At 38.6% G+C, this 13,750-nt stretch overlaps 1 protein-coding gene across 50 annotated transcripts in view; it reads right to left on the bottom strand.

Annotated features, from left to right (window-relative positions):
* The window catches only part of TRDN (triadin), a 406,058-nt gene that overhangs the window by 333,554 nt on the left and 58,754 nt on the right, over window positions 1–13,750 (bottom strand). For all 50 annotated transcript variants that reach the window (XM_060419417.1, XM_060419418.1, XM_060419419.1 and 47 more), the window contains exon 2: window positions 13,161–13,370. In XM_060419417.1, coding sequence (XP_060275400.1) covers window positions 13,161–13,370 — 210 coding nt within the window. The remainder of the gene's footprint in view (window positions 1–13,160; window positions 13,371–13,750) is intronic.

Raw genomic sequence — 13,750 nt, 5'->3', positions numbered from 1 at the left:
AACTTGTACTTCTTTGTTAGAAAGCCATTAAACAGGTGGTTCTAAAACCATAGCAGCTTTTGTAAGCAAACAAAAACTAAAGCCTTTAACTGCCTCAAGGTTAAGAAATTAGATCCAAGGACAACAAGTTGCAAAGAGTCAACTAGCCCTTCCCAAATAAGGCAAAGGCTTTGGCTGCAGCCAAACAAATGACTCCTTTCCTTTGCTTCTGCCTCTTCTTCTAGGTGTGAAAGTGTTAGTCACTCAGTCCTGACTCACTTTTTGTGATTCCACGGACTACAGCCTGCCAGGCTCCTCTGTCCATGGAATTCTCCAGGCAATAATACTGGAGTGGGTAGCCCTTCCCTTCTCCAGGGGATCTTCCTGACCCAGGTATTAAACCCTGGTCTCCTGCACTGCAGGCAGATTCTTTACAATTTCTCTTAGGTGGTACAGTGGTAAAGAATCAGCCTGACAATGCAGGGAATGCAGGAAATCTGGGTTCCATTCCTGGGTTAGGAAGAGCCCCTGGAGTAGGAAATGGCAACCAGTTCCAGTATTCTTGCTGGGGAAATCCCATGGGCAGAAAAGCCTGACTAGCTACAGTCCATGAGGTCATAAAGAGTCAGACAGGAGAGCATACAGCACACTTGTCGATATAAGTTTTTTCCAAGGTCCTGTCAGCAGAGCACTGCTAACCACTTGTGGTTTGGTGCAGTCTGATATGAATCAGCTTTTGCTCATATTCTTAACATTTTGAATTTGCCTTAGTTTATCTTTTAACATTCCTGATAACCCCATATCCCAAGTCATTTTCTCTCCCTTTCTCTCTCTGTTAGGGGAAGCACACTGATTGAAACCGCCGCCCTGGCCAGGCACCATAGTAACCATTTGCATGAGTTGTTTTATGACTGGTGATCCTGATAAGGAATACGGAACTAATAAGCCACCACCAACCGGAAGAGTTCGGGAAAGGTCTAAAGGAGACACCGCGCGTCTGTCCACTTCCCAGAATCCCTCTCGCTAGCATCCATCTTGGCTGAGCAATGCATGCGCCACCAGGAAAAACTCTGAATTAGAATGATTGGCCAAAGACCACCCGGAAACTAATCCCATCACCATAAAACCCGAGACTGCGAGCCCCGCGGCAGAGCAGTTCTCCTGGGTTCCCTTACCCTACTGCCCTCCACCTGGGTGCCCTTTCCCAATAAAATCTCTTGCTTTGTCAACCCATGTGTCTCCTCAGACAATTCGTTTCCGAGTGTTAGACAAGAGCCCAGTTTCGGGCCCTGGAAGGGGTCTGCCTTCCTGCAACATCTCCACCTGTCTCATCATCCTCTTCCTGTCTCTCTCTCTCCTCCCTCTGTGCTCTGGATACTGCCTGTATTAGATTGCAAGGTCAGGCTGTGCCATCTGTTAGTGAGAATGATGCAAAAAATAAAGGGTGAACACAAAGCCCCTGAAGTGCATCAGATACTAAAATATAAAACCCATTTGAGTTACAATTTTGGGAAAAAAAATTTCAGATGTAGATACTTAGATGCATTTAAAGCAAAGAAAAACTAGGATCCTGATTAACACACAATTTTAGTGAGTTCGTAAGGAGTACGTCAAGACTATATATTGTTCCCCTGCTTATTTAAGTTATATGCAGAGTACCTCATGCAAAATGCCAGGCTGGATGAAGCACAAGCTGGAATCAAGATTCCCAGGAGAAATATCAATAACTTCAGATACATAGATTCTTATGGCAGAAAGTAAAGAACTAAAGAGCCTCTTGATGAAAGTGAAAAGGAGAGTGAAAAAGTTGGCTTAAAGTTCAACGTTCAGAAAACTAAGATAAAGACATCCAGTCCCATCACTTCATAGCAAATACATGGGGAAACAATGGAAACAGTGACAGACTTTATTTTCTTGGGCTCCAAAATCACTGCAGATAGTGACTGCAGCCATGAAACTAAAAGACGCTTGCTCCTTGGAAGAAAAGCTATGACCAACATAGACAGCATATTACAAAGCAGAGACATACTTTGCCGAAAAAGGTCCTTCTAGTAAAAGCTATGGTTTTTTTTCCGGTAGTTGTGTATGGATGTGAGAATTGGACTATAAAGAAAGCTGAGTGCCGAAGAAATGATTCCTTTGAACTGTGGTGTTGGAGAAGAATTTGAGAGTCCCTTGGACTTCAAGGAGATCCAACCAGTCTATCCTAAAGGAGATCAGTCTTGAATATTCACTGGAAGGACTGATGCTGAAGCTGAAACTCCAATACTTTTGGCCACCTGATGCGAAGAACTGACTCATTTGAAAAGACCCTGATGCTGGGAAAGACTCAAGGCAGGAAGAGAAGGGGACAACAGAGGATGAGATGGTTGGATGGCATCACCTATTCGATGGACATGAGTTTGAGTAAGCTCTGCTAATTGGTGATGGACAGAGAGGCCTGGCATGCTGGAGTCTATGGGGTTGCAAAGAGTCCCACAGGACTGAATGACTGAACTGACTGACTTAGTGAGTTCATTGTTTTATTGACTGCCTGAGGCAATGACTGTGACTTTTTCTAATCTACATCTAAATAGTCAGAGTATAGCTCCAATTCTTGCCATTCAACATCTGAGGCATGAGTATTTTCCTTCTGATTTTTAACATTTTTGCAATTGAAATTTTCCCACACTCATCTTCACTATTAACTAAATTCAATATTTTAGAAATGTACACTTGTGTGGAAACTTAATAAAATTAAACACAAGCAACTTTAGTTTAAATTGTGTGATTATGTCGGTGTTAAACAGTTTCACAGTATGTTTCTAAGTTGTCCTTCACTGTACCTCAACTGTTACTTTTTGAGGCAGTAAGAAGCATTAATGCAAATAAATGTACATTTCACCTTTCTTTCTCAATATGACCCCAATCAACCAATTTTTTTGCTGGCAAAATTGCGTTGCAGATGTTTAAGCCTGGAATATTTCCAGCTAGCTGGAGCTAGATCCATGTCATTTTATATCCAAGGGCATTTTATATTCTGAAATAAAAGTCACAAACAACTTTTGGCTGTTGTTTTTTATTCTTATCAAGCATCTATAGAAAAATTTAAGAAAAATTTAATACTTTTATTAATAAGCATGGTGTGTATGTTATTACGTCAATTTAAAAAATTAACTTTCCTCCTCTTAGAAAAGTATATTATAGCTGAAATATAAATACAATCCCAATGTTACATGAATTAATAGAGATTAATGAGAAAGCAAGTTTTCTGTAGATTTATATTAGTAGATTTCTACAGATTTTTTTCTAAGCTATAGAATTAATTTTCTGGTAGCAGAAGAAGAGTTAAAATATCATAGTACTCCAGTTAGATGACTTACTTGGATCAGTATGTTATAAACTTAGCAGGCCAGTGAAGAAGAAAGATAGTAAATTTGAGGTTAATATACCAATTAGCATATTCTGACTATTTAATAAACATGTATTTCATCAAGTTAAGGTTTGGTTTGAGAAACTCTTGATTATATTACATATTCTCTTTAGCTATTCTATCACTATGTTAGCCACAGAAATAATTTTAAAGTTATTTTCACCACATTAAAATATAGCATGTAGGGTCATGAATTATGTACTTATTATCTATTATACAAAAATAACAAACTATTTCAGAAAGGCTAGAACATTCCCTCAGTGTGAAAATAAAATAGAATACTTTAATTGTTGTATTTCAATTGTGTAACTGGGAAAATCTATGTATATTCAAATGATATTTAAAATTGGAAAGCATGTAGTCAATCCATCTTTTTGAAATATGCCTATTCATCTTTCTGAAACACTGAATAAATTAAAATAATACTAACTACAATTTACCTAACAATTACTATGTGCCATTCAAAATTCCAAGTGTCTTGAATATATTGCCTCATTCAATGTTCACAGAACCACATGAAGCAGATACTATCACTGCCTACAGAGAATGAAACTGAGGCACAGAAAAGTCGTGTTTCCATGGTTACACAGCTACTAACTGGAGTGAGGGCTTCAGTCCAGAGCCTGCGCTCCACTACTTCACTCGGGTCTTAAAGTCCCTGTGTTCTTTTATTATTGCTGTCTGGTGGCTTTGCTTGTTTGCTTGCTATATACGCTTAGCAAATAACTCCTGTTAAGCTCATACAAATTGTACTGAACAATGTGTGGCAGGCAGTCAGCAGGGTAACAAGAATAGTTTAAGATAAATGAGACAATCTTTACTTTGAGATGCTTAAGTTTTTCAATCAGGGAAACAGAAGTTTAAAAAGTGAATCCTAACACTTTCAAAGTCATCATAAAGAACAACTATGCTCATTACTCAGCATTCAGAGTATAAAAAATGCTACCACATCTTCCTTTATTTACTTATATATTCATTCTTTCATCTTAGCATTCATTTAGATGTTTATTGAGCTCACAGTGCTAAACACTTCTAAGTACTAGAAAAATCAAGCAGATAAAACAGTCAGTCACTTTCCTTGCAAAACTAACAGATCAGTGGAGAAGAGAGATATTAAATAAATAATCACACACAATCAAAGATATACAACTTGCGATAAGTGCTGTGAGTAAAGAGTAAATGATATAATGGGGAATTAGGATAGAGTACCTTGATTTACATTGAAAGTTCAGAAAAGGTTTCTTTAAGGAAGCGAATCCAAGCACAGCACGAAAAGATATTTAATAGTTGGACCATTGAAAAGTGGGTATTAACATTTGATATATAATTTACAATTGTATCCAACTAGATGCATTTATAAATATAGACTATCATTTGCCAAGGTTCAAATGAATGGAATAGAGCATTGGTATCAAATATGGGGTTTTTTGACCTTGAAAACTGCCACCAGCAAAAGCCTGGAGCCCAACATCAAATTGCTAACTTTTTATTTTGTAAGAAAATGTCATTTAGAAAACTGTAACAGAAACAGTATCTGCCATTATCATCATTTCAAAAGAGAATTTTAAGACCAAAAATGTATAAATAATAGAAATAAGGACACATCTTTAAAGTGGATAAATTCTTCTTTATCTTTTTCTTCATTTCATGAAGAATCAACAAAATTTGATTAAGATCTGGGAACCACTGGACTACAAAAACTGCTATCTCCTTAAGGTGTTTAAGAGCAGATTGGAATTAAGTAATGAAATGTATCCTTTTAGATATGGTGACCAAGAGGACTAAAGAAGCCTGGGACACTGAACAGAAAATGTGGGGTTGGAGATAAGACTTGAATCAGAATAAGAAGCACACAAAATGTCAACTATTCTTGAAAACTCAGTACACAGGAGAATTGATAAAGTCTTAAAATGTTGCATTTAGTGTTCCAGTTTTCCAAGTCTCCTGAAATGCAATAACACATTCATATATATATAGTCACACAGTCATTTCTATACACACACACACACACAGACACACATATACATATATACATAACTATTAAATGTTAAATTTAAACATTCTGATTGACTTTGGGTCTTCCCTGTCATTTTGCTTCTCTAAACTCATACCCTGACAAACAGTGCACCTGTTTTACTGGGCTAAGTGCCAGGGGAAGAAAAAATCAGGGAAATTAATTTTCAAGAGCAGTAGATAAATGGCACACCTCATTAGAAAATCTATTTAAAAGGCACATCAGGAGATGTCTGCAAGACTTTCATAAGAAATTGATGCTTCTTACTGTCATATTCTTGCTGGCTCTCTTCTCAGATTACTGATCTTACTTCCTGGTAATAAGATTCAAATTCAAGTTACATTTAATGAGTGCTTCCTATGTGCCAAGCAGGTATGTTTTACATAGATTATCTTCTCTATTTTTTCAAAATTGTTTTGAAACATTTTGTGGAATGCCTGCAAAAAATTACTTTACGTGCTTTGAGACCCCCCTGGATATAGCCACATAATGATTTTCCCTTCTTATGGATGAAGATGCTAATAAATTATGACCCTTATTCTTAAGTTAAGAAAAGCCACAAATCACTACAATTTATTCCAGTACATTCTGAGCTAGAGGAAAATCATTAACATCCACAAAGGCATCTAAGTTTGTAGTCATTTCTTTAACAATACTACTTGCTTGCATTTATTGTTTAGAGAGAAGGTTGTATCTGTAAATAAGACAAAGAAGTCTATAAGGAGTATCAACAAAGACCACAAATTCTGATACTGAGTCATTAAATTATCAGGACACCCCCTCTGTGTTCTGGGAGGACCTCCTGGCTGAGTCTACAGAAGCTTGGGGGCACGGCCTCTAGGAGCCTTGTGATCTCCATTCCACTCTCGCAGGTGTCCTGTTTTGGATGATACAGTCATCCTATGGTGTGGCTTCCTGTGCTCTCTAATCTCTAACTGGAACTATGTTTCCCAGGATTCCTTTATAGGAATATTCCAGGTAACCGCTGGGTGTGAGAGAAATTTATAGGAGCTGTGGAAGACAAAATAGAAGTAATAACCATTGTTTATACTCTGAAGGTTGGTGTAGAGCGGGCTTTGCCATCTCTCATGCAATGCACATTATGACAAACACATAGGCTGGTCTTGACTGCTGACAGCAGTGGACTGCATCTCTTCGAGTCCCCACTGGATTTCCTCCTTCAGCATCTCGAAACCCTGGTGGAAGGCTCGTGTCCTCCCAGGGCGGAAGGTACCAGCTCATATTGAAGCTCACCCACATCATCGTAATTACAGGTGAAGAGTCAAACGAGGGTTCCATTCATCCTTAGTCTCCCCTATTCTATTTCCATCTGTCTTTTTCAGTGAAGGGGTTCAGGACATGCTACCCCAACCTGTGGCTCCATAGCATACCAAGCTGGAAGAATTAGAGAAAGAGCATGTGCAAGAATTTTCTGATCTTCCTCTGAAGCTGGTCATAAACCCTCCTGTGAGAGGGCACCCACTATCCCCAGAGGAAAGTAATGTCCTTGTCCCCAGAAGTCCAGAGGAATCTGAATGAACAGGCCTCACTGTGTCCTCCAGCTCACTACAGTTAGCTCAGACCCTTTTGGTCCTGTCACATTTTTTTTACCACTTTTCATCAAAGCAACCACTAAAATGCTCAGGTCTAACTGCCTCTCAAGGTCTTCATTTCCTTATGAAGGGCTCTATGTCACATAGAACTTATATTGCTTGGGGCTGGTGCATGGGGATGACCCAGAACGATGTTATGGGGAGGGAGGTGGGAGGGGGTTCATGTTTGGGAATGCATGTAAGAATTAAAGATTTTAAAATTTAAAAATAAAAACTAAAAAAAAAAATAAATAAAATAAATAAATAAATAAATAAATAAATCTGAATGCCTTTCGCTTGTTAATTTGTCTTTTGCTAGAGGGGCCCTAGCCAAGAATTTAGAAAGAGAGAAGAAAAAGATATGTTTCTCTTCTACCCTGTCTTCAACTCTGTCGACTTCTGACCCTGTACCAGATAAATTACAACAGCCTCATCGAGACTGCTTAATCAGCTTCCAAGAATGTGCAAGTCACATAAAATAAATTCCCTATTTTACATTACTTATAGTGACTCTACTCTGATCAAAGTAGACAACAGTATTATTGGAATAGTGTTTCAACATTGCATTTAGTAAGAAATGAAGGGTAGGTGAGATCTCTTATCTAGCATCTGATTTTGATGTCCTAAAATTTGTCCTATTTGAAAAGATGAAGCAAAGTCACAGATTTTTCAGACCAGAAATCCAGGTGTCATCCCTAGTTTACAGACAAGAAAATGTTAACCGCCTAGTAATGCTAACTTGTAGGCTATAGAGATATAAGCGAACCCAATCTTTTGAATTAAGCACGTATTAAAAGCCACTTCTACTAGTGCTTCACAAGTAGATTATACACAGATCAACCAAATCAAATTCAGAAAATAGGGAACTGAGAAGACTGCCCAGATGAGAATCATTCTTCCCAATCCAGTACTTGCTTATGAAAACAGATTTTCATTTCTCTGTACACATTTTTTAATATATTGGAGTTGCTTATCTACTTTTCTCAAGTGCCAGAGCCCAAGGACAGTAAACCTGCCTGGCCTTCAGAACTATTTCTGATATGCTTTCTTCTATCACCAACCTTGTTTTTAAACATTAACAATACATATTTCAAAGACTGTTATGCAGTACAGAAGCCTCATCATAGTAATAATATTTATCCCTAGTAAATGTTTGAAAGGCACCAATTAAAAATGGCATTAGAAGCATAAGAAAATCATTTACATTTTGAAACTCTCAATGAAGTGAATGTTTTTTCTGTAAAAATGTTGTTGTTGTAAAAACAACATTACAAAGGGAGATTAAAAACATAATAAATGGAGAAAAGAAATCAGAATTTTAACATAAGTGTATGTATGCTATCCAACCAGTGGTTAATATGAGTTAGAATTTTATGCTGTAATTATACAATGTCCTTGAACTAATACTCTTTTGGTTCTAGAAATTAATTATTCAAATTTTAATTAGCAAAAAGTATTTGAATTTCTTATTTGAAGAATTATGTATATATATATATATATATCTCATTGAGAATTTTAGTTTTGAGATTTTTAAGATTTCAAATCCATTAGAGAATATTTATTTTCCTAGATATGGCCACATGATACCAGTCATTCCAATACACCATCTTTCTCTTTGCACCTGTCTCTCTTTGTCAAGTAAGAGAACTGAATGCTCCTTCTTCAGATCCTAAGATTCATAACTTGGCAATATACCTTTCTGACAATACAGTATGTGGTAGCCAACCACCACATCGGCCCAGTGATTTTTGCCTGCGGGCACTCATACCACTGTGCCGTCTCTTCCAACGCTGAGTAAGGACGAACTGTGCGGCAGTGTGTGATTTGCAAGTGTCGGTTATAAAGGGCATTATGACTTCTGCCTTGCTCTTTCTTGGATCACTCAGTCTAGAGACACCAGGTGCCATGCTCTGAGGACAGACCAGCATTTAATTGGCAGCCAAGTGAGTGAGACATCTTGCCAATGACTCCACAACCCCAGAAAAATTTTCAGATGTCTGCACCCCCAGCCGGTGTTTCCATGGCAACCTCAAGATATACCCTATACCAGAACCACCCACCTAAGCCATCTCCAAATTCCTGACCCACAGAAACTGTGTACAGCGATATTTATTATTCTTTAAACCTCTTACTTTTAAGATAGTTAACTATGCAGCCGTAGATGACTATTACAAAATATGACAAGTATCATTTCATCTTATAAACATATTTAATTTCCTTATTCTAATTTTGTTAAATTTGTAGCCCACTAGTCTCCTCTGTCCGTGGGTTCTCCAGGCAAGAATACTAGAATGGGTTGCCATTTTCTTCTCCAGGGTATCTTCCCAACCCAGGGATTGAACCCAGGTCTCCTGCATTGCAGGCAGATTCTTTACAATCTGAGCTATAGGGAAGTCCCAAAATTTGAAGAAGAAGAAAATGGCAACCCATTCCAGTATTCTTGCCTAGAAAATTCCACGGACAGAGGAGCCTGGTGGGCTATAGTCCGTGGGGTGGCGAAGAGTACGATACGACGGAGTGACTAACACACACATAATTTTGTTAAATTAAAACTACTTAAAAATTAAATGACTTATTAATTTTTTAAGTTGCTCAGAAGCTGGATGAAATAAAATTTTTGTGATAAATATTTGTTTCTTCATAATTATGGAATTATTTCAAAATCAAAATATTAGCATTATTCATTCCTTTAAGCAATATACACCAAAACATATGCTACATAACAGACACTCATGTACAGAGATGAATAAGAGAGTTTCTTCCTTGAATAAGTTTGTTTCTGAATAAGATGGACAAGTAAACAGATACTAATAATACAATGTGATAGCTGCTGATAATACTGGTGCCCCTAAGGGACTAAGAAAAGGAAAGCAGAGCACAGCAAGTTTTTCCTAGGAAATCTGGAAATGTTTAGCAAAAATGGGATGAATCCATGCTTCAAGAAAAGGGGAATGAGTCTCTTACTAGTGATATTAAAATGTAAACAGTACTTTGTGATAAACCAGGTTCTATTCTAAACACTCCACAAATAAATTCATTTATATGATTTCCTTAATAATCTTATTGCACGGGTACTAATATTATCCCCACTATTTAAGTGATGAAATGGAAGCAAAGAAATTCCAAGCAACTTTTCTCACAACAGCTAGAAAGTTCCAAGATCTGGATTTATTAATAGTAGCGAGGAAATCCAGTACCAGAGCAAACATTCTTAGCCTCTTTGGTACACTTTCTGCTATACTGGATCATGGAATGGGGAAAGAACAACATGAGCAGAGGCGGGGAGGAGTGAGAGTGTATGTTTTCCTAGGGAAAGAAACAGGTGAGAGCAGTGGGAGGTAAAATGGGGCACATGAGCGGAATCACAAGATGAAAATAAAGGCCAAGCCAAGGACTTGAATTTCATGCCAGGGAAGCTGCACTTGGCAAAAATACGTGATGAAATTTATGTTTTATGAAGATACCTTAAGGGCAATGTTAAAAGGGAGAGACTGGATGAGGCCGGCAAGAAGAAAAGTGCACTGGCACCCTTGAAAGACAGTCAAGGTCTAAAGTGCAGTAATGGAGACCGCAGTCATGCGAGGAGGAAGCCAATTTATGAGGGGCAAGAAGGCTGGCTGGCATACAGCATGGTAATTGATCAGGTGCCCAGCAGATTTAAAGGATGACTTGCAGGTTTCTTTTTGCAGGGAATGGAGAGATGGCTAGGTCAATAATAAATATAGAGAACTGGAGGAGTCTTCGCAAAGAAGATGTACTTAATAAGCACTTCTCGAAAGAAGAAATGAAGTAGTAGGAATACAGAGGTTATTTTTTGCCAATCAAATGAAATACCAGTAACAGAGGCATTATCCATAGTTTCCCATTACAGTAGTCCAAGGAAGCTCTTCTGTGGACTATAAGTGTGTCTTGCATTCAAATACTCTAACCTGAAAGTCTAATTATATGTAGCTGCTCATTTTATCAAATAATTACAGACAAATTCAACAGTAATTTCTTTAGTACACTTATTAAAATAGTAACTTTACAAATATTAGATTTACATGCAATTCTAAAATACATCTACCATAAAAATTGAAGAACTATATTTTATGACCATGTGTGTGTGTTAGTCGCTCAGTCGTGCCCGACTCTTTGTGACCCCATGGACTGCAGCCCACCAGGTTCCTCTGTCCATGAGATTTTCCAGGCAAGGGTACTGGAGTGGGTTGCCATTTCCTTCTCCAGGGAATCTTCCCAACCCAGGGATCGAACCCGGGTCTCCTGCACTGCAGGCAAATTCTTTACCGACTGAGCTACAGTTTGGTTCTCAAATTTGAATGAATGAAAGTCTAAAAAAGAACGGACGAAATATCACAGCCAACTAGGCTCAAGGGAAATGAAATCTCCTAGAGGAATGTAACCAACTGATTTTCACTTAAAATTCTAGGTCATATTTTATATTATTCACATTTTTAACAGTATATTCTTTTAAGAGGCTGCCTTACACACACAGTATCGAAACAACTGCCTATTTAAAGCAGATGCTTATGGCTCTCTATAAACAGCCCTTTTGCTCTGGCTGGCATCATGGGATTTGTCTCTCTGTTGTATGATGCTCATACTCACTTTAGCCCAGCTACAATGCTCTGGGGGCAGAGTCAACTTAGTCACACCTCCATGTCAATAAACCCAAGCATACATTTTTACGACTTCCCCTTACTCCTACTAGCATTTCTTTTAACTTAGTCATTTCTTGGCACATATAGTAGATACTTGATGATAATAACTGTTGAATAAGCAAAATACCATAATAAGAAATAGAGGATCTCTTACTGTATAGAAGGCAACGTAACAGTTTCTGTGCTCTACTGAATCCACTCCTACTAAAGAAAGAACAGGTGGGTTGGGGGGTGCTCAGTGAAAATATGAATGAGCACATCAAGAGGTTGATGAAATGTTTTTACTTATGAGACAAAGGCATAAGCATAAACTCATTCATCTATTTATTTAACACTTATAGAGCACCTGACTGATTCCTTCCCTCAAGGAACTCAGTCAGTAGAGCATGGCAGATGTGAAAATTAACAAATATAATTTAAAAAATACAAAAAGATCTTGAACAAAGAGATGAACAACATACTCAAACACTGAACAGGCCACAGTGAAAATCTAGATTTCATTACTTGTGATCTTCCTGCGTGTGTATGTGCTAGGTCACTTTAATCGTGTCTGACTCTATGCGATCCTGTGACTGTCGCCAGCCAGGTGCCTCTGTCCATGGGATTCTCCAGGCAAGAATACTAGAGTAGGTTGCCAGTCACTCCTCCAGAGGATCTTCCCAACCCAGGGATTGAACCCATGTCTCCTACATTGGCAGGTGGGCTCTTTACTATTAGCACCACCTGGGAAGCTCTGTGCTATACCTATTTCACTTCAAATTATAAAAACACATGGCTGGTCATAGTATCTCATTACAAATAATTAGAAAACTCAAAATAGGGCGTCTCAGTGGGAGGAGCAAGGGCTTCTCAGGTGGCTCATTGGTAAAGAATTCACCTGCCAGCAGGAGACATAGGAGATGTGGGTGCAATCCCTGGTTGGGAAGATCCCCGGGAGGAGGGCATGGCAACCCGCTCCACTGCTTCTGCTTGTCCATGGGGTCACAGTGAGTCTTACATGACTGAGTGACTGGGTATGCATGCAATGGGAGGAGCAAAGAGAATATCTGGGAAGGAAGCTTGGGACCAGATGGTGAGGGGACTTATACAATTTTCCATTTATCCAAAAGTGCTTTATTTGGTTTGGTTTAATGTTACCCCTTACTCTTTACTCCTTTATAAAGGAGTACTAACGAAGTATCAGATCTACAAATTATCCTTTACTATTGGTTGATAAAATCCCTATTCCCAAACCAAATATCCACTACCACCATGCTTCGGGATCATTATCCTCATGGGACTATAGCATTCAGCTTTTGATCAGCTCTTCAAATAAGGCTGCATTTGAAATCTATAAGGAAAACAGAAGGAAAGAAGGAAAGGTGAAGATGGGAACTAGCCCTCAGTGGCCTTCAAGCATGTTTGTAGGAGGATGCTTTATTTGTGGGGCAAAGAGAAACAAAGCTAGAGCTGGAGAAAACACTGCTTCTTTTCGTGTAAGAGCCGAACTTCATGGACCTTACCTGATAAATTTTTGTAATCCACTAAGTCAAACATAACAACGGCCACAGCTGACCATGTGATGATGAGGGCGATGACCAGAAGCCAGGCTGCTGGGGAGCTGAATGTCGTCACTATATCCTCGGTGACTGTCCTCTTCAGCACTTTTCCAGGGGACTTGGGCACAGATCCATTCTTGCTGTCTATCACAGTGGTGGTTGTAGATGCATTTCCTAATCAAACATTTGTGAAAAGAGAATTACAGTTTAGAACTTCACATCAAATATTGATGACAAAAAAACCCTCACAAAACACAGACTTATATAAGTACATATAGCTCTTTTATCGCACTCTCTATGGCAGAGTACACCTCCTTAGTGGGAGGGCCAAACTCCCTGTCCATTACCACATTTTTCCCTCCTCAGCATTTACCCTGCACTCTGATACCCACAGGCCCTCATAAGCGGCATTCCTAGTCTCCTAAGCTCCATAAATACTGCCATCCAGGCCGCAAACTCTGTCATCCCCTTCAATCACTTTCACATCTCCCTTACCACCGCCTTTATCCACTACCATCAAGGGCAATGGCTTTTTTGGTCAAGTTGCTTTTTAA

This window comes from Ovis aries, chromosome 8, assembly GCF_016772045.2.
Source record: "Ovis aries strain OAR_USU_Benz2616 breed Rambouillet chromosome 8, ARS-UI_Ramb_v3.0, whole genome shotgun sequence".
Lineage (NCBI taxonomy): Eukaryota > Metazoa > Chordata > Mammalia > Artiodactyla > Bovidae > Ovis > Ovis aries.
Note: the sequence above shows the minus strand (reverse complement) of the source record. Positions and strands in the feature narration are given on the sequence as shown.